Source organism: Sciurus carolinensis, chromosome 6 (genome assembly GCF_902686445.1).
Source record: "Sciurus carolinensis chromosome 6, mSciCar1.2, whole genome shotgun sequence".
Classification (NCBI taxonomy): domain Eukaryota; kingdom Metazoa; phylum Chordata; class Mammalia; order Rodentia; family Sciuridae; genus Sciurus; species Sciurus carolinensis.
The window spans coordinates 28,199,465-28,225,854 of record NC_062218.1 but is presented as its reverse complement, the minus strand read 5'-3'; the positions used below and the strand labels follow the sequence as shown (position 1 = coordinate 28,225,854).

Genomic DNA, 26,390 nt, shown 5'->3' with positions numbered 1-26,390 from the left:
AACTCTAAAGGACAGAAGGGCATGGAATGATGCATTTCAGGCCTTGAAAGAAAATAAATGTCAATCAAAATAACTGTGCCTATCAAGGCTAAACTTCCTACGGAAGTAGAAGTACAGACCTTACAAGATATTCATAAACTTATGGAATAAATGACCACTAGACCAGTATTATAGAAGATATTGAAGGGAATCCTACATCCAGAAGAGGGAAAAAGATGAACAATCACAAGAGCATGGAAAAGAATGAATCTTACTAGATTTGCAGACATGCAAATGAAAAATGAAAAGAATCAAATATTATCAATATAGTAAACCATCAAAACAATAAGAAATGAACATAGAATATTCAAAATAATCCAAAGAAATTCAACAAAATGACAAGAACAACTACACCTTCAAAGAAAAATTAACACCAATACTCCCAAAATTATTTCATGAAATGAGAAAGGAAGGAACCCTTCCAAACTCATTCTATGAAGCTAATATCATCTTGATATTAAAATGAGACAAAGACACATCAAGGAAAGAAAACTTCAGACCAATATCCCTGATGAACATACTTGCAAAAATTCTCAATAAAATTCTGGCAAATCACATGCAAAAACATATTTAAAAAGATAGTGCACCATGATCAAGTGGGATTCATCCCAGGGATGCAGGGTTGGTTCAACATACAGAAATCAATAAATGTAATTTATCATATCAATAGACTTAAAAACAAGAATCAGATGATCATCTCAATAGATGCAGAAAAGGCATTTGACAAAATACAGCACCCCTTCATGTTCAATACACTAGAAAAACTAGGGATACTAGGAACATACCTCAACATCATAAAAGCCATATATGCTAAACCCAAGGCCAACATAATTCTAAATGGAGAAAAATTGGAAGAATTCCCTCTAAAACTAGAACAAGACAAGGATGTCCTGTTTCACCACTTTTATTCAACACTATCCTTGAAACTCTAGCTAGAGCAATTAGGCAAAAGAAAGAAATTAAACGTAAACAAATAGGTAAAGAAGAACTCAAACTATCACAATTTGCTGATGATATGGTTCTATATTTAAATAATTCAAAAAATTCCACAAAAAAATTCTAGAACTAATAAATGAATTCAGCAAAGTAGCAGGATATAAAATCAATACCCATAAATCAAATTCATTCCTATACATCAGTAATGAATTCACTGAAAGAGAAATAAAGAACACTACTCCATTCACAATTACCTAAAAAAAAAAAAAAAAAAAACACTTGGGAATCAATCTAACAAAAGAGGTGAAAGACCTCTACAATTAAAACTACAGAACACTAAAAAAAGAAATTGAGGAAGACCTTAGAAGATGGAAAGACCTCCCATGCTCCTGGATAGGCAGAATTAATATTGTCAAAATGGCTATACTACCAAAAGCATTATACAAATTTAATGCAATTTCTATTAAAATCCCAATGACATTCTTCATAGAACTAGAAAAAGCAATCATGAAATGCATTTGGAAAAATAAAAGATCAGAATGCCAAAGCAATTCTTAGCAAGAAAAGTGAAGCAGGAGGCATCACAATACGAGACCTCAAATTATACTACAGAGCTATAATAACAAAACCAGCATGGGATTGGCACCAAAATAGACATGTAGACCAATGGTACTGAATAGAAGATATGGACAAACCCACATAAACACAGATATCTCATTCTAGACAAAGGTGCCAAAAACATTCACAGAGAAAAGATAACCTATTCAACAAATGGTGCTGGGAAAAATGGAAAGCCACATATAACAAAATGAAATTAAACTTTTTATCTCTTACCCTGCATGAAACTCAACTCACAGTGGATCAAACACTTAGGCACTAGAACAGAGATCCTGCGACTACTAGACAAAAAAGTAGGTCTAAATCTTCACCATGTGTAGCTAGGATCTGACTTCCTTAACAAGACGCCTAAAGCACAAGAAGTTAAATCAAGAATCAATAAATGGGATCAACTCAAACTAAAAAGTTTCCTCTCAGCAAAAGAAACAAATCAATAACATAAAGAGAGAGCCTATAGATTGGGAGAAAAACTTCACCACATGCACCTCAGATAAAGCACTAATCTGTAGAATATATAAAGAACTCAAAAAACTTAATAACAAAAAACAAATAACCCAGTCGATAAATGGGCTAAGGAACTGAACAGACACTTCACAGAAGAAGATATACAATCAATCAGCAAATATATGAAAAAATATTCATCTTCTCTAGAAATTAGAGAAATGCAAATCAAAACTACTCTAAGATTTCATCTTACTTCAATCAGAATGGCAATTATCAAGAATACAAGCAACAATAAATGTTGGTGAGGATGTGGGGGAAAAGGTACATTCATATATTGCTGGTGGGACTTCAAAATGTGCAATCATTATAGAAAACAGCATGGAGATTCCTCAGAAAACTTGGAATGGAACCACCATTAGACTCAGTTATCCCACTCCTTGGTTTATACCCAAAGGACTTAAAATCAACATATATGGAATATTACTCAGCTTTAAAGAAGAATGAAATTATGGTATTTGTTGGTAAATGCATGGAGTTAGAGAATATCATGCTTAGTGAAATAAGCCAAACCCAAAAAACCAAAAGCCGAATGTTTTCTCTGCTATTTGGATACTAATTCACCGTAAGGGGTGGGAGAATAGGGAAGAACAGAGTTACTTTATATTAGATAGAGGGGAGTGAAGGGAAGGGAAGGGGTATGGGAGTAGGAATGATAGTAGAGTGAAACAGACACTATTACCTCATGTACATATATGACTGCATGACTGATATGATCCTACAATATGTATAATCAGAAAAATGAGAGCTTACACTCCATTTATGTATGATTTATCAAAATGTATAAATGCATTCTACTGTCATTTACAAATCAGAATAAACTTAAAAATTAATTTAAAAAAGAACAACTACAAACCTTTCATGAATAACCCTGAATGTAAACCATCTTAATTCTTCAATTAAAAGATATAGTTTGGATAAATGGATTTAAAAAAAAAACAAGACACAAAAATATGCTACCTGTAAGAAACTCTCCCGTCCTACAAAGGCATACGCAGACTGAAAGTGTATTTTTTTAAAAGTGTATAAAAAAAGGCATTCCAAGCAAATGGAACTCAAAAGCAAGCAGAAGTAGCAATACTCAAAACAAACTTTAAGCCAAAATCAATTGGAAGAGACAAAGAAAGTAACTACATATTAATTAAGGGCATAATTCAATAAGAAAATATAATGATTATAAATATATATGCACTAAACATCAGAACACAAATTGTATAAAACAGACACTGCTAGAGATAGATAGGTCCCAATACAATAATAGTAGGTGACTTCAAAACCCTCTCTCTAGTAGATTAATCATCCAAGCCAAAAAAATCAACAAAGAAATATTAGAGTTGAATTACACTATATATCAAATGAATTCAATAGACATCTACAGAATATTCCATATGACAGCTACAGAATACATGTTCTTTTTATCAGCACATGAAACTTTTTTCAAAATAGATCAAAAATTAGGCCACAATGTAAATCATAACAAATTCAAAAAACTGAAATAATTTTTGCATCTTATCAGATCACAGTGGATTGAAACTAGAAACTAACAGCAAGAAGAACTACAGAAGTTATACAAACTCATGGAGAATGAACAACACACCATCAAATGAACAGTGAATCACTGAAGAAATTATGGGGGAAATTTTAAAATTCCTACAATCAAGAGGTGATTTAAGATGGCAGATTAGAGGAAGGTTGCATTTTTCATTGCCCTATGGTTTGGGATCCAAGCAGTAGGAGTACTGCTTCTGAACAATGTGAGTGGAAGAGGGAATTCACCAAAATTCAAAGTTGGATAGGCCAAGTATCTTAGAGTCTCAGAAACCTGGGTGCATTGAACAAAGAAAGAGTACACGGGAGCCAAGCGGACTGCAGCAGCAGCAGCAGTAGTGCCAGTTAACCACAGAGGAGAGGAATAATACAGAGAAACACAATGGATAAAATATGGCACAGGAAAACTCTTAGAACAGAAGAGCAGTTGAATTTAATTGATCCAGAGTCTGCACAGCAAACCAGTGTTTGAAAAGTGCTGTTTTGCAACTGGAACGTGGAGAGCAGAATCAGGGCGCCATCTTGAAAAGTTCACACTGACGCTTGGTGTGGTTCCCACAACAGGAGATTATAACAAATATTGTCAACTGTCCCAGCAAGTCAGGACATTGAATAGAAGGGCGTTTATACACTCAGGCAGACAGGCTGGGAAGGCAGTATCCATGGACAGCAGAGTACGTGAGACACGCAGAGAAGGTCTGGCTACCCTGATTCAGGAGTATGATTTTTGAGAGGTTCCTGAGATCCAGACCCCAGCAGAGATCCGTATCTTCCCAGCCCCAGGGGCTTGTTTATCTAACCTACCACCCAACAAAGTCCCTACGGCCTGACGAGAGCTAAGTCCCAATCATGAGACTCCCATCTCAGAACTCTACAGCCTCACCCATGGAGTACACAGACTGACGTGTCCAGACAAAGCTCCTACTGACAGATTCCCCAGAATTCCTTCCCAACCTTGTACTGTAAGAAAGGACGTTGAAATCTACTTCAACCAGCTTCAGTTTCAGGCCATTCCACCTGGCAACTCAGTGAGCATCACAAAAAGAGGAAGGGGTTCATAACCCTCAGCCCCTGTGTGCATGCACGTTTGCATGTTCATATTCTCTGTTCATAAGTAGTAACCACCCATCCTTATCAATAGCTTTGACCACCTCAGTAGAGATAATTCTTTCATTTTTCATTAATCTTTTTTTCCTTTTCTGTGAGTGTGTATGCGTGTGTGTGTGTGTGTGTTTTCTTGATGTGCTGACTGGTTCATGGATGAAAATACATATACATGTCTGTTTCTTTTTTCTCATTTTTAGCATTTTTTATGATTACTATTTTTATCTTTCAAGGGTTAGGGTTTTCTACTTGCCTGTTTTGGTTTTCTTTTGGTTTTGATTATTTCTCTTGTTTCTCTTTCTTTCCTTACTTCTCCCTCTAACAGTCAAATTCTCTTGTCCTTTTCTCTCTCCTTTTACTTTGTTATTTTTTTAATTTATTTTTTCTCCCCCTTCTTGATACATCTTTTCTGCTTTCTCTCTGCTTGCATTTTGAACATTCTGAACTTTCTTTCACCTTCCTGTTTTCTTTCTCTTAAAGAACTATATTTTACCATCTTTTTATAATTATTTGGTTTATATAACTCCCACTCCCACCGTTCAAGTTGTTGAAGTCATTATACTGTGGATGGCATAGTTGATAACTGCTGTTTACTTTAATTCAAGATCTAATTCGCAACTATTGTTTCTTGTTTATGCTGTTGGCCATTGCTGACCCCACCATCCCTATTTTTATGTTAATGTGTTTTAGGTGTCATAGTAGGCACCAGGTATTTATTTTAGTACTGTATACTACTTGCTTTATTATTACTATTGTTTGTTCCCCCTTTTTCTGTGAGGTTCTGGGAATCTACTAGGACATCACAAATTCCCAGGGAAGAGATTTTGCTGCTGAGCTAAATCCAGCCAACAGACAGTGCACCTTGCTCCACACACAGATTAACCACACTCAAACTTCAGCGATACTTTTAATAACAAGAATAGAATAGAAGAGACAGAAACCCCAACTAATGACCATGTCCCAAGTGGGAAAGGCCAGGAGACACCCACAGATCACACTAATCAACATCAACTCCTACAGCAAAAATAGAATTAACACAAAGGCTGTGGATACCATGACTAAAAGGGGTCTCATTTTAGACCACTCTAAGACATTTGGCAAGAGAAGGCTGTACCCTAAAAAGGTCAACACATAAGAATGGAAGAGAAATACATCCAAGAGATGCACAAAACCAAACACAGGAATGCAAGAAATATGAAAAAACAGGGTAAGTCCTCCTAAAGTTCATAATTCACTAGCAAATGACTCCAAAGATATTGAAGTGGATGAAATAAGAATTCAAAAGAATCATTATAAAAATGATTCATTATAAAAATAAATTCCAAGAGAACACAGAAAAAGAATGAGTTAAGGAATGAATGAGAAATTCAATAAGGAGACAGACATATTGCAAAAGAACCAAAGAGAAATCTTGGAAATGAAAAACACAACAAATCAAATAAAATGTCCAGTCAAAAGTCTCTCTAATAGAGCAGACCATGCTGCAGACAGAAATTTCAGAGCTGGAAGACAAAGTGGCCAACCTTGAATATTCAAACAGTATCAAAGAAAAGAAAAACTACTGTTCTAGTCAGCTCTTTTTACTGCTGTGACAAAAAAAAGCTGACAAGAACAACAAAGAAGAGGAAAAGTTTATTTTGGGGCTCATGGTTTCAGAGGTCTCAGTTCATGGACAGCTGGCTCCATTCCTTGGGGCTCAAGATGAAGTTGACCATCACAGCAGAAGGGTGTGGTGCAGGAAAGTGGCTCCACACATGACCATCAGGAAGAAGAGAGACTCCACCTGCTTAGATGCAAAATATATACCCCAAAGGCATACCCCCAACAAACCACCGCCTCAGCCACACCCCAACTGCCTTCAGTTACCTCTCAGTTAATCCCCACTGGGGGATAAATTCACCGATTGAGTCAAGCTCTCATAATCCAATCATTTCACTTCTGAATGTTCTTGCATCATCTCGCACATGAGCTTTTGGGGGACACCTAATATCTAAATCATAATAGGAACCATGACCAGAATATGCAAGAACTCTGGGACAACACTGAGACAAAATTGAAGAATCACTGGAATTGAAGAGTTCTGTGAGATAAAGACTAATGGCAAGAACAATCCTCTTCAGAGAAATAATAACAGAAAATTTTCCAAACTTTGAGAATGAGATGTACTTCCAGATGCATGAGAAATTCAGAACTCCAAATAGACAAAATCAGAAAAGAAACTCTCCATGACACATTATATAATTAAAATGTCTAATATATAGAACAAAGATAGAATTTTTAAAAACTCAAGAGAAAAACCATTAGGTCACATTTACAGGCAAAGCTAATCAAAGAATTACTTCCAATTTCTAAGCACAAATTCTGAAATCCAGGAAGGCTTGAAGTGATGTGTTCCAAAGCCTGAAAGAAAGTAATTGTAATGAAGATCGCAATATTTAATGCTACCTTCATAACCAAAGGAGAAATTAAAAGCTTCCACATTAAGCAGAAATTAGAAGAATTCATGACTACTAAGATGGCACTACAGAAAATACTTAAAGAAACACACAAAAGAAAACAAACCCCAGAGCTCACAAATAAACAAATCTTACTTGAAAAGTAAGCAAATGAGAAACAGGACCAAAAGAAAAAAAATCAAAATGACAGGGATCAATAAACATCTCTCTAAAATAACATGGTATGCAAATGGTCTCAAGTCTCCAATCAAAAGACACAGGCTGGTAGAATGAATTTATGAACAAGATCCAACTCTATATTGTTTACAAAAGACTCACTTTAGAGGCAAAGACAGTCACAGGCTGAAAGTTAAAGGATAGAAATTGAAAAACTGTGCAAATGGAGCCTGAAGTCAAGTAGGAATAGTTACTCTCACATCTGAGAAAGCAGAGTTCAAGCTAAAATTAGCCAAAGAGACAAGGATGTCATATTTTTAAAGGGAATAATCCAACAAGAAGATATAACAATCATAAATATTCATGCTCCAAACATTGTTGCACCTAATTACATAAACAGGCACAACTCAAATTAAAGACTCAGACAGACCCCAGTACAATAATATAGAGTGGTTTCAACACAATTCTCTCACCAATAGACAGGTCATATATGCATAAACTTGATAAACTTTTTAGACCAAAAAATATTATAAATCAAAAAGACTTAACAGACATCAAAGAATATTTCATCCAACAACAGCAAAATATGCTTCCTTTTCAGCAGTTCATGGACTCTCCAAATAGAACATATTTTAGGCCATAAAGCAACTCTTAACAAACACACAAAATATTGATATTATTCTTTGCATTTTATCTGATTATGACAGAATGACATTAGAAATCAACATACACACACCAAAAAAAGCTACAGAAAACATAAACACATGGACATTGAACAATACACTTCTGAATGAATGGATGACAGAAGAAATCAGGGGATGAGTTTTAAAAAATTCCTAGAATCAAACAAGGAAAATGATACAACATAACAAAACCTCTGGATACTATGAAGGCGGTTCTAAGAACATTTACAGCTATGAGTGTCTACATAAGAAAATCGGAAAGATCTCAAATAAAAAACCTAATGATGCATCTCAAGACCCTAGAAAAACAAGAACAAACCAATTCCAAAACAAGTAGAAGAAAAATTAGGATCAGAGGCAAAATCAATGAAATAGAGAATACAAAATACAAAGGATCAATGAAACAGAGCTGGTTCTTTGAAAAGATAAACAAGATTGACAAACCCATAATCAAAGTAACCAAAACAAAAAGAGAAAAAATCTAAATTAACAAAATTAGACATGAGAAAGGGGAAAACACCATATACATCACAGAAATCTAGAGGATCATTAGGGACTATTTTGAAAAGTTATACTCCAATATATTGGAAAACCTAGAAGATGTGGATACATTTATAGACTCAGCTGACCTGCAAAAACAGAATCAAAAGAACACAGAAAATGTAAACAGATCAACAGCAATCAACTGGATAGAAGTAGTAATATTTTTAAAAGCCTTCCAACATTGTAAGCCCAAGACCAGATGGATTCTCAGCCAAGTTCTATCAGACCTCTAAAGAAGATTAATACCAAATGTTCTTCAAATTATTCCATAAAATATAAAGAGATGGAACACTTCCAAATTCATTCTATGAAGCCAGTATCCTCCTCATATGAAAACCAGATAAGGACACATAAAGAAAAAAAAAACTATAGACCAATATCCCTAATGAACTTAGAGGCAAAAATTCTTCATAAAATGTTAGCAAATCATATTCAACAACATAGCAAGAATATTGTACATCATGACCAAGTCGGTTTTATCCCAGAGTTGCAAGCATGGTTTAACATTTGCAAATTAATAAATGTAACTCATCACTTAGAGAAGGACAAAAATCACCATCATCCGAATAAATGCAGGGAAAGCCTCTGACAAAATTCAGCACTCTTTCATGATAAAAACACTGAAGAAACTAGGGAGAGAAGGAACCTACCTCAACATCATAAAGGCTACATATGACAAACCAAAAGTCAATATTATAGTGAATGGGGAAAAATTGAAAGTATTTTCTTTAAAATCTGAGACAAGACAAGGATGCCCATTTCTTACCACTCCTAATCAATACAGTACTAGAAATTCTAACCAGAGCAATTAGTCAAGAGAAGAAACTAATAGGGATAAAAAATAGGAAAGGAAGAAGTTAAATTATCCCTATTTGCAGATGATATGATCCTATATTTAGAATATCCAAAATGCTCCACCAGAAGCCTGCTAGAACTAATAAGCAAATTCACCAAAGTAGCAAGTTACAAAGTCAACATACAAAAATTAATACCTTTCTTATACACTAATAATGAATCCACTGAGAAATAACTCAAGAAAACAATCCCATTTGCAATAGCCTTAAAAAAAAAAAAGGCAGGAATAAATCTACCAAGGAAGTGAACTACCTGTACAATGAAAACTATAGGACACTAAAGAAATTGAAGAAGACACAAGAAGATGGAAAAATCTCCATATTCAAGGGTAGGCAGAATATCATACTACCAAAAGCAATATACAAGCTCAATGCAATCCCCATACACATACACCAACAGTACACAATAGAAGACTTGGAGAAAAATCCCATGAATACAGTCATCTGATACAATGGTAAGAAGCCAAGAACATACACTGGAGAAAATGACCTTTTTAACAAATGATGCTAGAAGAATTAGTTATTCATATGTAGAAGAATGAGACAAATTTCTTCTCTCTCAACCTGCATAAAGTCAACTCAAAGTGAATCAAAGAGCTAGTTATTAGACCAAAACTATGCAATTCCTAGAAGAAAATGTAAGATTAACACTCAGCATATGGGCATAAGCAATAACTTTCTCAATAGGAACACTAAAGTTCAAGAAATAATGCCAAGGATTAATAAATGGCATGGCATAAAATTTAAAAGCTCTTTCAGAGTAAAGGAAACAAGAATTAAGAGAGAGCCTACAGAATGGGCAAAAGTCTTTGCTAACTATTCTTCTGACAGAGGATTAATGTCCAGAATATATAAAGAACTCCGAAAACTGAACACCAAAAAAAAAAATAAAATAAGTAAGTGGGAAATAAACTAAAAAAAATATTTCTCAAAAGAAGAAATACGAATGGCCAACAAATATATGAAAAAATATTCAACAACATTAGCAAGTAGGGAAATGCAAATCAAAACTACACTGAGATTTCAACTTACACCACTCAGAATGGCAGCCATCAAGAATACAAGCAATAATAAAGACTGAAGAGAATGTGAAGAAAAAAGGAATACCTTTATACTGTTGTGGGATTGTAAATTAGTACAACCACTGTGGAAATCAGCATGGAGGTTTCTCAAAAGACTAGGCATGGAACCACCATATGACCCAGCTATACCACTAGGATCAAATTATGGAACAGAACACAAACATTAGGAAGAAAGGTGGTAAATTTCAAATAAGGTTTGTGGTTTAGTTAGTAGTACTCTAAAAATTTTAATTGTCTTATTTTGATAATTGGTTTAGTTATTATTGAAATGGAGGAAGTGTGGTAAAGCATATACATAAACTCTATGTATTAATTTTGCAAGTTTTCTGTAAGTTTAAAATCATTTGAAAATAAGAAGGTTTTTGTTAAAAGATGTCCAACACTTACCTCTAGAAGTGAATTTCAAATACAAATACAGAGCTGGATAGTTTTCATATTTCAAGGGATATACCTACAGTATATAATACTGTTCTAGAGCATTTAAAACAACAGAAAGTGTCCCAATTCATTCTATAAAGTTAATGCAAACCTGACATTCAAATCTGGCAATATCACCTTAAGCCAGGAAATCTACTGTACAATCTCACTCATGAATACAAATTCAAAATCCAAATAAAATATTAAAACCTTAAATTCAGTAATGCATCTCAAAATATCATCATAATACAGTATGCTTATTTGCAAGAATGTTCTAATAGCTTATTATTAAAAAATTTACTAAAAATATGGGATAAAAACATTTGACAAAATCAACATTCATCCTTTATTTTCAAAATCACATTTCACATACGTTAAAGTATAAAAATATACTTAACATCTACTTCAAGACAAGAAGTTAGAAACTTAAGTATCACCACTGTTATGTTAATTTTTTAGGATCTTGCCAATGTAATAAGAAAAGAATAAGAAATAAGATGTTCAACTATCAAAGGAGGAAACACTTCTATTGTTATGTGATAATGACACAAAAGCAATTAGAGACCCAGCTATCCCACTCCTCGGCCTATACCCAAAGGACTTAAAATCAGCATATTACAGAGATACAGCTTCATCAATGTTCATAGCTGCTCAATTCACAATAGCCAGACTGTGGAACCAACCTAGATGTCCTTCAATTGATGAATAGATAAAGAAAATGTGGTATGTATATATATATATATATATATATATATATATATATACACACATTGGAATATTACTCAGCTATAAAGAATAATAAAATTATGGCATTTGCAGGCAAATGGATGAAATTGGAGAATAGCATGCTAAGTGAGATAAGCCAATCTCAAAAATCCAAAAGACGAATGATCTCACTAATAAGTGGATGATGACACATAATGGGAGTTGGGAGGGGGGCAAGAATGGAGGAAGGAGGGACTGTATAGAGGGAAAAGAGGGGTGGGAGGGGTGGGGGGAGGAAAAAACAACAGAATGAATCAAACATCATTACCCTATGTAAATGTATGATTACGCAAATGGTATGCTGTTACTCCATGTACAAACAGAAACAACATGTATCCCATTTGTTTACAATAAAAATAAATTTTAAAAAAAGCAATTAGAACAGAGGATTCAATAAGTGGAATTCTTGCTAAGTAAATAAAAACTCATAGGCTTTTCTATATAACTACAGTACAAAATGTAACGGAAAAGATCATGATGATAATAATAACCAAAACCATATGATACCTGAGACTAAACTCAACAAAAGTGTTACAGAAGGGAAACATGTTCCAAAACAACTGAGTAAGTTTTGAAATTATCACCATAAAAATACCATAAATGACATGAAAAATATTTAATTCATTTGATTTAGTGACTCCACATTGTACACATAATCAAAACATTGCACTGTACTCCATAAACATATGACAATTATGATTTGCATATTTTTTAAAATATAAATTTAAAAGGTAGTGGTTGAACCACATTGTCAATGTAGTAAGAGTCACAAAACTGTTGACTGATTTTATATTATTAAAATTTAAGCTGAGCACAATGGCACACACCTTTATTCCCAGTGGCTCCAGAGACTGAGGCAGGAGAAGCTTGAGTTCAAAGTCAGCCTCAGCAAAAGTGAGGCACTAAGCAACTCAGTGAGATCCTGTCTCTATATGAAATACAAAATAGGGCTGGGGATGTGGTCAGTGGTTGAGTGCCCCTGAGTTCAAATCCCAGAACCCCCCCAAAAAAATCAAAATTAATTTAAAAATATTTATGTTAAAAAATAAAACTACATAACTTTGCTTATGAATATAGCAAGAAATTCAAATAAATAAAATAATTTGAAAGATTATACAAAGTTGTCAAGCATATAGAAAAACAGATAATCTCATACTTTTGTATGCAAAAGTGTAACTTGGTAAACCTCTTCATAGGGCAACTGAGCAATACTTGTTAAAACTTAAATGCACATAACCTTTGAGTCAGCAATTCTTCTTCTAGAAATTTATCTTACAGAAAATATATATGTATAAATATGTGAATGAATGCATGTGTGCACACAAAGTTACTTAATGTGGTACCATTCTTAACAGCAAAAAGCTGGAAACAACATAAATATTGAAAAATAAGAGACAATTAAAGAAATCTTGTCAATATTATAAAATACTATGTAGCCTTACTGTAAATGATATGATCATTGTATTGAAAAATATTTTGTAAAATAAATGTATATGTTTATGTGTGTGTGTTTATAAAGTTGGGTGTACTTACTTCTAAAAATTACAATGGACTTTCATCAGGGTGGGATAATTATAACTTGTCTTCTTCCCTGTGTTTTTTCTACATTTTCCAAATTTTCGACAATACTTATGTATTATAATTAGCAGGGGAAAATAATAGTCATATCTGTGGTTAGAAGAACTCCAGCACGAAGTTTGCCTTAAGTACTAAATGCACAATGAATGTGAATGTGCGTTATAAATGCACTTGCTCATTTATAATGTGCACCCATGTGCATTAATATGCATTGCCTCTAAATTCTATTATTTGCAGTTTCCGCCTTTCAAAACTTAGAATTAATGATTTTCATTTTCACCAGTTTCAACCACTGGTTCAAAGCTGCAACCAATAATGTAATGACATTCTAATGTTAGGCCAAGAAGTGAAAGCAACACTCCATTTGTGTAAAGGAGAAAGAAAAAGATCATTCTGGCAGCCATGAGGGCAACATAGCATGTTGATCCTGCAAGCCTCAAATCTCCTGTTTTACCTGTGACTGAAAATAGTGTCTACTTTTGTGTTGTCGACTTTTCTTTATCCCCATGAGAAGTGTGTTATAGTCTCTATGTATACACAATGATCTACTGCTTAAGTAAGCCAGGACAGATACCAAGGCAGGAAACAACGACTATGTTTTAAGATTTAGATCCTGTCTAACCGCATATCATCAGCAAGAATCCAGAAGTAACACTCAGTATAGACATGCCATGTGTGGCTGCACACTTATTGTTCCCCTAGAACTTCTCAGCTTTGAGCAGCCAGTGTTAGGGCTTGAGAAAATACTCTACAGCCCTCATATCTAATTCAGAGAGAGCCCTAACCATATCTCAGGTAAATACATCCGTGACCATGGTGATCTTCCTAAACAGCCTTCATCACAGGGACCCTGGGAACTGCCCAGACCCATTGTAAGGAATTAAATGTTTTCAATTCTCTATGCTGATGGCTCCCAAAATTCTACATTAAGGTGTAGGAACTTGGAAGGAAGACGGTCTTGGAGCAGTGGCTTTCACGTTTTTTCCTCAATGTACAGTAATTGTTATTTTATTTCCCATTGTGACCTATATAAGCATATGTGCACTGTGAATAAATATAAACACATGCACTTACTTTCTTAAAATAAAAATTTGGGGGAAGCAATACATAAGCTGTGTGATACACCTTGTTCTATTCTACGATGTTATGTTCCAGTGCATTCATTAAGTTTAAATTTCTACCCAGATTTCACTAAAATTATTCTGATAGTCCATCATTATGACAGCAACCTGAAATTGGAAAAGTACTGAGCAAGGGATCTTTGGGGCCTGCGTTTATAATCATTTGGAGTTTGAGAGTGAGCTATGATGACCCCCAGACATGTGCCTTGGCACCACAGGTACATAGTGTATTTCTGCTCTTGTTGAGTTCTTGAAGAAGAAAAGCTTGAGAAATCATGATATGCTACAGAAGTGTTCAAAATCTCATTTACAGAAATCACATCTATGGACATAACTCAAATTTTTGACGTCTCCTTCCAAACCCTCTTTGACACCCTGGCATCAGTGGGCGGGGGAAGCTGGAAGTAGAGTTACCGTAGGAAGAACTGTTGAAGAGTTCAATGTTGAAGAAGGCATAGTCTCCACTGGTCATGCCATGTCTGTGTGCTGCCAGCATGATACTCCGGATGGTGTCGCCACTTGCACACATGATCACCACTGGGGAGAAGAACAAACGACACTCGTGAGACACCCAACACAGCAGACAGTAAGCACACCAAAACCAACTTGGGATACTGGGCTTGGGACACAGCAGTTAAATAGTCCTGAGGTATCTCCTCACGTAAATTACTTTCTACAGTAGTCCGTCTTCTCTGCAGGAGAAATGTTCCAAGGACCCACTGGATGCCTGAAACTGTGGATAATCCCAAACCCTACACATACCATGTTTCTTCCTATAAACAAGGACCTGTGATAGAGCTTAATTTGTAAAGTAGGCAGAGTAAGAGACTAACAATAATAATTAATAACGAAATAGAACAATTATAACAATATGCAATAACAAAGGTGTTTAAAATACATGAATCATTTATTTTTTGGAATTTTTCATTTAATACTTTCAGACCACAATTCAAAGCAGGTAACTGAAACCTCAGACCACAAAACGACAGATAAGGGGGAGACTACTATAATTACAAAGGGGAAAATTGTAACTTTATGGAAATTAACAAAATCACTGAAAGAAAATATGAGGGGGAATAGTTCTTTAATATTTTCTTATTACTTGTACCTGCAAATTCAAAGAACAATAAATCATTTAAACTATTTCACTTAATATTTATCTCTTTGATGCTAACACTGTAAAGAAAAATTCATTATAATATTTGTTGAATTAAATTTATTAATTTATGCATGGCCAGCTTCTATAAAAAATACTTGAGAAACTTTTATTGATGAATAAGTGAAAATTTTTCTAAATCAAAGATTTGGAAATAATCTTTAATGTTGTCTAGTCTTCCTATAAAACAAAGTTGTATTTAAAAATTTAAAACATAGTAACTATTAAGGGGGACCTAGCAGATACCACCATAAACAAGTGAGCCAACCTCACCAACTGAGGGAAAGAAGGCTCACCAGCCTCCTGACAGAACAAGTCCAGTGGGCAACCTACACCTAGTCAGGAGGAAGCAGCCACAAATCCAGGTGGGGTCAGTCTGTAGAATAACTGGCCTGGGCTCTTTAAAATGGTCAATTTCATGAAAAACAAATACAGGCTGAGGATACATTCTAGACTGAAAGAGACTTAGAACACTGAATACAATATAGGATACTTAACAGGATTCTGGACCGTGTGTGTGTGTGTGTGTGTGTGTGTGTGTGTGTGTGTGTTGCTGTAAAAGGCACTGTTAAAACAGATGGTGAAATATGACTAGGGGCTGGGGCTATAGCTCAGTTGGCAGAGTGCTTGCCTTGCAAGCACAAGGCCCTGGGTTCAATCCCCAGCACTGCAAAAAAAAAAGAAATATGACTAACATCTGTAATCTAGATAATAGAACTGCATTATCACTTTTCACAACTCTACTGTGGTTATTTAAGCAAACATATTTGTTCTTAGGAAACACACCCTGAAATGTTTAGAAGGAAAGAAACAATCATCAGGTTGGGGAAGCAGCTCAATGGCAGATGCTTGCCTAGTGTGTGAAAGGCCCTGGGTTCAATTCTAATATCTCCAAATGAAAGCTTTTTTTACCTAAATAATACATTAAATAAATCACTAGATGTTCTCATTATAAGATAAGAAAGGGTACCAACTGCTCTTCATACTCAAGAGCATGGTAAATGCATTTTCCTTAAAAACTCAATGCATTTTCCCTGCAAACTCAGATCAGAAGAGAGGCATTCTGCTGTCCGCATTTTAAAACATTATTCTCGGTTCGTCTCAACACACAGAGGAAATAGTTACCAAGGTCCCACGTTCCCTTTCCATGTCTTCTCAGTTTATAGCCACACTATGGGATTTGTGAGTCTTTAAGCAGCTCCAGATGATTGTTGCCTGACACCTAAGAGTGACACCAGCAGAAGTAAAGTGAGGACTTGGCTGTTGTCCAGTCTGGTCACTACTGATGGCCCCCAAACTCCACGACCATGTATTTGCTGCATACACCCTGTGTGGAGGAGAGACCCACAGAGACCTGAGGGCTGTAAACCGCATTATCACAATGCATGCCAGATCTCCAGGGTGTGTATGTTCTTTGTAAAAGCATGGGTGCTGAAAGGTTTAAAGTGCAGGCTGTGCCTGAGCAGCTTTGGCAACCTGTGTGGAAGGTTGGGATCTTGCTGATATTTCGTTTACTGCACAAATTAATTCAAGAGTGCTAGGTCTTGGCTCTGATATTTCACATTACAAAGGGGCTCCATGAAGAGGATAAAAGCTTTAGAGAACAAGTTTTTAAAACAGTGCAAAACTGCTAAAGACCTATAACTATGGGAGCAGGTATTGCTTGTGCATGAAAATATAGTTATTTACATTTGAGATAAACAGATATCATGAGATCTCAGTGAAGAAGCTCCCAAAGAAACTCCTAATCATTCATTATAACAGACCTTTGTTTTAGCTCTCATTCAAATCTTGCCCCTTCAATTAAAAAAGTAAAAAAACAGTCAAGATGTTCCACAAAATAGTCAGCTAGGGGGTAAGGACGAGTTTGAAGAATATGGATTCCAGGAGTAAGCGCCTCCAAAAAGGAACCAGAAAGCTGTCTGTCTGCCTGCCTACCAGGCAGCCCTTACCATTTGTTAATCAACTGCTTGTAGTCTAGGGTCTATTTCTCAGTCCCTATGTGCAAAACCTGATTTTGCCAGCACATAAAGAGTAAAGTCATTGCTTAGGAGCAGATTTCCAATAACCTACATCAGATATGTATAGATCATCTAAGCTGCAGATTATTTAAGTTTCATGGAGACCAGAATGGTCATGAATACATGTGTATCAACATGCCCTGTACCCTCAGCATGCCAACTGGGCAGCCAAATAATGAGCAACAGGATGCTAGCAAGGATGGGATCAGAATCAAGGAGGTCCTTTGAAGGATTCAGGCATCCAAAGGCACCAGCCACTGACAACACCACTATGACTGAAGAGGTTATACCTCAGGGCAAGAGCACAGGCTTCCCCAGGTCATGGGCAGGCTCTGCCCAACACTGTATTCTGTGGCACTTCTCCTGTTTATATACTCCTGGCCCATTTCCTTCTCTCTCCTTCCAACACCACTCCAAGCCATCTGCAGGGTACATTCTTTCTTCAAATGTTAGTACCCACTTAGTCTGAGCAAAAGTGTTATAGCACAGCATTTTTCTAACTATGCAGACTTTACTTTCAATCTTACCATTTTGTGTTTAACTATGTGATTTACTCTCAAAAGGAACCCCTAATTCCCAAGTTCACGGACAGGGCACGGTCTTTCTTGAATAAACCAAACCCACATTATCATCAAGTTCATGCAAGCTGAAGCACGTACTTAATGACACTACCAAAGCAGTCAGAGTGCAGAATCCCAAATTTTCAGGATGTCCTCCAATCTTCTTTCAGTTGTCTTAGTCATGCCTAAGTGAACAGCAAGTATTTTTAGCAACTTGTCTTTATACAGTCTATCAAAAGGTTTTAAATAGTTTTCATTGAAATAGTTTTCCTATTCATGTTTCATCAGTTTATACAATAACTAATTAAATTAATAATAAGCAGCATAATAACAAGAGACATAAACAGATTTGGAAAGTATGAGAGGTGTCTGGAATACTCCAGAGATATATACTACCTACCCGCAACAGTAACGTTTCCCAGCAAGAGGAAAAGGAGAGACTGTCTGCTTGGTGAGTCTGAAAGAAGACACTGAGCATTCCAGGCTCTGTCCTCTTTCGTCCCCTTTGAGATGTGTCTACTTACAGAGAGCACACGTTATGGGCTACTTCTGTCACAGGGTAAGAGGCCTGCTCCTGGAGAGGGACTTGAAGCTGCAAGGCACTGTGATCTGGTGGATGTCTCTGCCTAATTTGGGGAGGAAGTGATAGTAAGCAGGCCCTTTTGGCATCAGATCTAAATCCGTGTTCTCCAATCCATTTCAGCAATAATGAACAAGGTATTTTCAATTCTCCATCTGACTTCTGCACCTATGTTCCTTTTAAGTCTAAATTTAGAATGGAAAGAGAGATGTCGCGGCATGGAGGCAAAACAAAGTGTACCACATCCTGTGAGCTGAAAATGTAAAAGCACAAATGAAAAACCAAAACTCAACGGTAATTTTGGAAGAAATACAAAAATAAAAATTAAAAACCCTCCAAGCATGAGAAATAAAAAATTAAAAAATAAACCAGGTGGTAAATAGGAAAAAAATCAGAAAAATAGAGGTCAATCCAAATAAGAGGGGAAAAAATCTAGAAAGAGAAAAGGAGTGGGATAAAAATCATCAAAGGAGGACTGAGGATATGGCTCAGTATATACAAAATACACACACACACACACACAACACAATGCACACACACACACACACACACACACACACACACATAAATACTCATCAAAGAAATAATTTAAGAAATTTTCCAAGAATTAAAAGACATGAGTTTCTGGAAAGAAGTGACCCAAGGGTAATAGGCAAAATTCTGGCACTAATGCACATCATAATGAAATGTTAAAACACTGGGAGCAAAGAGAAGACTGTAAAACTTTTCAGTAGGGGGGAAAATTCAGAATCTGAATCAGTTCAAACTTCCTAACAGTAACATCAGGGCTTAGAAACAATGGGATGATGCTGTCAAATGTTGGGAGAAAATGATTTCCAACCTAGAATTCTATACTTATGTTTAAGGGCAGGATGAAGAAATTTCCATTCATGAAAGTTCTCAAAATTCAGTTCTCATTCATTCTTTCTCAGAAAGCTCCTGGAGGACGTACATCCCCAAAACAAGGGCAAAAGCAAAAAGAGGAGCACACAAGGACCTAGCTCAGAGATGGAAGTGACCAGAGACCAAGGAAGATATTAAAGGAACAACCCAGAATGAGGACTGTGCAGTATACTTCAACCACAACCTTGCTAAAACAGAATTATAAGATGATTTAGTTTTAAGGCCATAGGAAACTTTAAAAAACGAACTAAAAAGCATTTTTGTTTTGTTTTGTTTTGTTAATTTTTACCCTAAACCAGAAAGTGGGGCAAGAAAGGAAATGTCATCCTAGTAGACTGTATGTCTCAACTGTGAATAGTATTTAAAAGAGAATAATAATATTGATACTGAATACTGAGCTAAACAAAATTTTGACAGGTCCATGTTAGAAAGAAAGTGTGTATGTGGTTAACAGACAGTCGAAGAGATCTCAATGTTCATCTCCATGGGGATACCAAGAGATAAGGCCTAAAACTGAAAAAATCAAAAGTAACATGTTATTTAGAGATATAAAGACAAATATCTACAGAACAGTTAAAAAAGCTAAAAATGGTTGCCTCTGGAAAGTCAGAAATGGGGAGTAGAAGACAATAAAAGTTTTCCTAATAAGATTTGTGTAATTTTCTGACTTTAAATTATGTAACTATAAATTTAATTCTGGTAAATTAAAGTTTATTTTTTTTCAACAAAGGTTTCTCTGGCTATTTCCTACACTTAAGGGATATCATTTGCAAAACTGAGATTACAGTTTCTTTTTTGTTGTTCACAAAGCTCTATCTGCTCCAAAGGTCTGGAACTTCTACATTGCAGGCTACAGTGCTTCTCTTTTCCCATGTTATTTTGTGTCAGTTGTTTTACACTCATAGTGTGTTATTTAAAAATTCTGCTGATCAACCACTTGATCATTTACCCCAGACTACTAAAAATAAATAATTCCTGTACTGATTAATTACTATTATCGCTACAGTTATTATCTAGGCCCAGTTTGATGACATACTAGTAACTAAAATTTTTTAAAAATCTTGTATGTAGAATACTTCTAGTTCTGCATTTTATAAGTGGTATCAACAAAACAACCACTGGCTTTTATTGCCTGAGAAATCATTTAATTCTGTTTTTTTAAAGATAAATCTATCATTAAGTGTGGACTGTTTAGGGCAATGGTCATATGCATAAGTGAGTCCATTTTAAATAAAGATCATCATTTTTTAAAAAAATATGCTCAGGTACGTGTATGTTGGTGGCATGAACTAAAGACATGAGAGGAAAAGTTGTTTAAAATTATTGACTTATATATAGTAAATCCCTAAGATGAAAGAATAACTGAAGTATTTTAGTTTTTCTACAGTTCAGCCCATAGCCAAATAAAAATTTAGTCATATTATTATTTGGGATATTACCATTGTCAGTTTTTGCCATTTAAGAGATTCAAATATTCATAATTTGGTTTTAAATATAAACTCAATATAATACAAAAACAAGTGCTAAAAACGTTCTCTGCAAAAGAGAGAAAAGGAACTCTCTAAAGCCCGCTCTAGTTTATAATGCTTAATAAGGAATTTCCAAAGACGGAAATACTGTCAGTTACATTTGTACACTTCTAAGGTATATTTAAAAAAAAATGACTGGCTTTCATTGCTTGAAAAAACTAGTCAACCCTCAGTCTGTCTTTTAAAAATAAATTTATCATTAAGTGTGGAATATCAGGGTAGTGGTCATGTGCACAAGTGAATTCCATTTTAAATAAAGATCATTATTTTTTAAAATAGCTTATGCACAAATCAGAACCACTGAACATCAGTTTGAAGAGGACTGATTCTCACCAGAGTCTCTGTACACAGGGGAGGATGCTCAGCACAGAGAAGTTCAATATTTTGCACAGATCCCCAAGCTGATAAGTTAAGACACCAGATCCTGAAGCATCTGCTTCTCAGTCCAGGGTTCTCTCCTAAGGCATGACCACCCCTTCTCAGGAAGGGTGCTTATCATCATATATATAAAGTAACAACCATTATGATAAAAACTACACATATGTTGAGCCCTGACTATGGGTCTGGCACTGTTTCAGCATATTTCATGGGTTAGTTCCTCCATCTTCCCAAAGATGGGGGCACTCCCTCTACCCCACCTTTACCTGAGGGCCCAAGGTACAGACTTCAATAGCAGTTCGATAGTAGAGTTCACCAGCCAGTGAGTGGCTGAGCTACAGACTCCACTGAAACCATATATCGAACCCCTATTTAACATATTAACTGTTGATGGTGAAGTAATAACTGATGTGTTTGTGGAAGATCCCCTGGGAGAGCTTTGTTATCAAGCAACTTTCTCTCCTGAGAGTAAGGAATTTGGAAGGTAGGGAAAATGGTTTAGGAAAGAAACTATTTTATTTCATATTTCTGAATATATTTCAGGTTCCTGTTGGAAATATGTTTTCAAGTAAGAATCATAAAATCATAACTTTATCACCTGTGAAATATAAACGTGAGCCCAGCCAACTTTCATCACTAATTAAAATCAGGAAGAAAAAACAGCAAAGAGACTTGGTAATATCTATGAGACTTTGAAATATATAAATATATGTATATATATATTACATACATAAATTATATTACATACACAAATTACATATGTAATTACATGTAATGTCTATATATTTATTTATATATATACATATATATACATATATATATATATATATATATATCAATCACACAGAGATATCTACATAGCAGTACCAGCAGAATGCAGCCCAAATCCTCTGAAGCGTGAGGCCACCAACATCCCAGGCCCACCAGGGGACTACTGCCCTCCCTGTGCCATGGCCTCAGCAACCATTGCGAGGCTGAGAGGCCCTTGGCTGAGATCTGCCCTCACTTGAGCAAACAGATCCCCTCTCCCTGGTACCCTAAGCCACGTGCGCTGAAGTCTGACTGCCCACTGGAACCAAAGCAGCAAAGGCAGTACACAAGTGCTTGCAAACCGCGGATCTCGCCCATAGAGGGACACACACCCCCAACCCCAACCAGTCCTAAGTCTCCAACTTCTAGCTCCTGGCCCTGGAAATCTGAGAGCTGAAGAAGCAGGTTCCGAAGTCTAGAGTAGCCCGAGGTCTGCAAGGAGGCTGCAGTAACCCGGGGACTACAAGTGTGGAGAGAAACATGTGAAATCCCAGGCCAAGCGTGGCGAGTTCACAGGCGTTGAGCACAAATGCCCTTTTTCATAATCAGCAGAGCCGGCACCCCGCCTGCTTAGCTGGCAGGGATTCGGCGCAGACGGCCTGGAGTTCGAATGCTCAAAACATGCCAGGCAGCCTACTGTCAACACCTCCTGCCCCTTCGTTCTAAAGGGTGTGTCACTCGAGTCCGAGGCCAACTTCGGAAGCGGGGTGGCTACAGCGCCACCTCAATAGCCTCTCTGCCCACTCTCACCTGCTCCTGAGATTCCCAGCCTCAAGTTGTGCTGGCCCCAACGGCCAAAGCCCAGGTTCCCGTCCTTACCAAGCTGTAGTTAAAACCCGCGCATGGCTCAGCTTTGAGTCTCACCCGGTGGCACCAAGGTTGCGGAGAGTTTTGCTGGGGTTTCACCACTGGCACTCCAAGCGCGTGCGCACTGAAGGAAATTAGAGGCGGGATTCCCGGAGTGCAGTTCACGCCAACCCTACACTACCCAGGAGGAAACTGCGCTGTGCTGGAATCTCACCCCGCCTCCTCGCAGTCTACCTGCAGTAAAATGGGCGGCAAGGGGGGCTTCCGCGATTACCTTTCCTCGACCACCTACTCCCTGCAGCCATAGCCACCATTCCCAGTCTTGAGCTCTTTGTCTTGTTTGGGTATTATTCTAAACCCCACAGAGACCGGAGGAGAAAATTTGGCCCGGAGCGGGTCAGGTAGAAAGGAGATTCGATGGCCATTTCTCCAGAGCTGCCGCAAAGTCTAGTTCTGGGCGCTTTACACTGTGATGCCAAACGCGCCAGGGAAAATGAGTGTCGCCCGAGTCCAAACACTACGAGGCATTTTGGGTGGAAACCACAGAAGCTTGTTTATAAGGGACTAGAGGGGTCATGGAAGGAATGAGAGAGCGATACAATGAGCCTTTAAAAGAAGCCTGGGGTCTGGGTAAGAGCAGCTTGGGAAACCGAGAGGCCCGGGCATGAGCCAAGTGGGGGCGCGCAGCTGCACAGCGTCCTAAGACGCCTCCACTAAGTAGGAGCGCACAACAGCAATGGACAGGGTAACAACTTCTTTCGGTCTTGGCATGCTTCAAACCCTGGAGCAGGGCACTGGTTGTGCGACTCTAATCGCCAACCCTGCGCTGGCAAAGAGGGAGCGGGCAAGAAAAACCTCAGGTGGTTTGACAGCACCTGTTAAACCTGGACCCGCAGAAGATGACTTTTCCTTGCCCAGACCCCTCCAACTCCCCAGGACCCTCTAGGTACACAGCGATGGGTGACCCTCAAAGGTCGCTGCCAGACAGCTCACACCTGAAGAATCCCCGCACGCACCCTCCCGGGATCCTCAACGCCGCAGGGAACAGTGAGATCTGCAGAGGACAGGACCGGTGTGTAAGGAGAGCCGAGGAGAGAGGATGGGTTAGGACCAGGGGTCCGGGACGCGCTCCTGCTCACCTCGCTCACTGGCCTGGATGTAGCGCACGATGTCGTCCAGATCCAAATCTTTGGTCTCGTCGAAATTGTAGGCGGACGTATGCAAACCCTCCTCCTGGAAAACCTCGTGAACCCCCTCGAGGGTAAAGTAACAGTTCCGTTCCAGTTTGTCGTCGCTGTAGACCAGAGCAGCGCGGCTCCAGTGGTGGTGGCGGAACAAGGCTAGCATCATCTCGCCCATCTTGGAGTAGGCAGGCGCCACACGCGTGAGGTGCGAGTACTCAGTTTCCTTGTGTTGGAAGCCCGCGGCCAGTGCTCCGGCCGACAACATGGGCAGATCCCAGTGCGACGCAAGTCGAGCCACCGGCGCGGCAGCGTACTCGCACACAGGCCCCAGGATGAGGTCCGGCTTGGCGCCTCGTGCAGCCGCCACGCGGTCCACCAAACTGAAGAGTGCACGGTTACCGCAGTCCGAGTCCTCGTAGGCCACCTGGAAGCTAGTGCCGGGCGGCAGAAGCCGTCTCCCGGTCCCGTTGCCCTCCACGCTGCGCAGGGCATACTCGATGGCTGGCCGCACCCGAGCCAGTGAGAACAAGTACGAGTCGTCCTGGGGCAACAGCACCAGCACCTCGATCTTCTGAGGCGGCAGCGCCTCTCTTTCCCGGCGCCCGCTGCCTGGGCCCGTGCCCCCGCCGCCACCGCCACCCGTGCCGCCAGCCAGCAACGCCCAGCCGAGCAGGACGCACGCGGAGAAAGTGAGCACCAGCAAGGACGGCATCGTGCCGCAAGAAAGCGGTCGCCTTCGCCGCCGACTCGCCTCCTGCCCCCCACCCACCCTTCCTCTTTCTTCCCCACTCTTCTTTCCGAGGTCCCTGCGCCCCCTTGGGCGATCTAAGAAAACAGAATACCCCCTTCACTAACGCGCCAAAAGATAGAGAGGAACAGTCCTTCTCTGCAATGTCACTAGTTTTTAAAAAAAGAAAGAAAGAAAGAAAAAAGTTCACCGAGTGTAAACCTGTGCGTCTGTAATATACATATATACTTATTATAAATATATATATTCGCCCTCCCTTTATACATATGCTATTTGCTTAGAGGTGGCTTCTTATTTGGGCGTTGCTAAGGTTGCTTTTGAAAGCGTATTTGTAAAAGAAAAAAAAAAAGTTAGACTTGTCCAAGTGCTTGTAATTGACGGTGCATCTCCTTCGCGTTTGATCTCATTGATTCGCGCCGGTTCCTGGATCCATAGCCCGCGTTTAAATAGCGTGGCAGCGGCGGAGCGTGTTACCACACATGGCGCGTCGAGGCCGGACTTGTATTTCCAGCGGGTGGAGTGAGTGGGGGTGGGGAAAGGTGGGGGCTGGGCTGGGGGGAGCCTCTCATTAACATTCTTACATCAGGGCTCCTCCCCGCGCCCCTTCCCGGCCCGCCGCTCCCCTTCCCCTAGCCCTCAGTGCTGGCCGGCCCTATGCCTGCCTGTTCTTTAAAGCCGCAACCGCCCACGTCTGCACCGGCGGGAGCCCCTACGGATCCGCGCGCCTCTACGATCCCCGCCTCTCCCTGGCCACGCTCTCTCCAGCTCCAGGCTTTAAAAAAGGAAATGTGTTTGAAAGTAAAGAAATGCGCGCGCGCGCACACACACACACACACACACACACACAGTGCAAAAAAAACAACAGCAGGATTAGGGAAAGGGAGTGGTTCTCGAAATTGATGGTCTCGTGCAAAAATCCGTAGGTCCTGTTCGCTCTCACCTCTTTAATGATCAGGGTACATTCCTTCCTGGTGAACCTACTCGGGTCGGCACCTGACCTTCCTGGTTCCCCGGCGAAAGGTCAGGGAACAAGAAGCAAGATCCCAGGGCAAAAGGCTCATTTGAAGCCAATATACCCAGCTGACCCGGGCATTACCCTCATCTTTCCTTCCCGGACTCCGCCGGCCCCCTCCCTCAGAGCCGCGCGGCTTCACTCTGGGAGTCGCAGCGGTTCCAGGGTCACTGTGTACCCTCACAAAGACCCTCCGCCGACGCACTGAGAGCAGGAAAGTGAAACTTGTTGCTCCCGAAAACGAGAGAACGGTTCGGCTCCTGGAAATGGCACAAAGCTTGAAATGCATCGCCAAGACGTC

The 26,390-nt window shown here is 38.6% G+C and overlaps 1 protein-coding gene across 2 annotated transcripts in view; it reads right to left on the bottom strand.

Annotated features, from left to right (window-relative positions):
* Npr3 (natriuretic peptide receptor 3) overlaps positions 1 to 25,994 on the bottom strand; it is a 77,320-nt gene extending 51,326 nt beyond the window's left edge. For both annotated transcript variants that reach the window (XM_047555573.1, XM_047555574.1), the window contains exons 1-2: positions 24,285 to 25,994; positions 14,816 to 14,938 (exon numbers count right to left, since the gene is read on the bottom strand). In XM_047555573.1, the coding sequence (XP_047411529.1) occupies positions 14,816 to 14,938; positions 24,285 to 25,041 (880 nt within the window). In that variant the 5' untranslated portion in view covers positions 25,042 to 25,994. The remainder of the gene's footprint in view (positions 1 to 14,815; positions 14,939 to 24,284) is intronic.
* Positions 25,995 to 26,390: the final 396 nt, after the last annotated feature.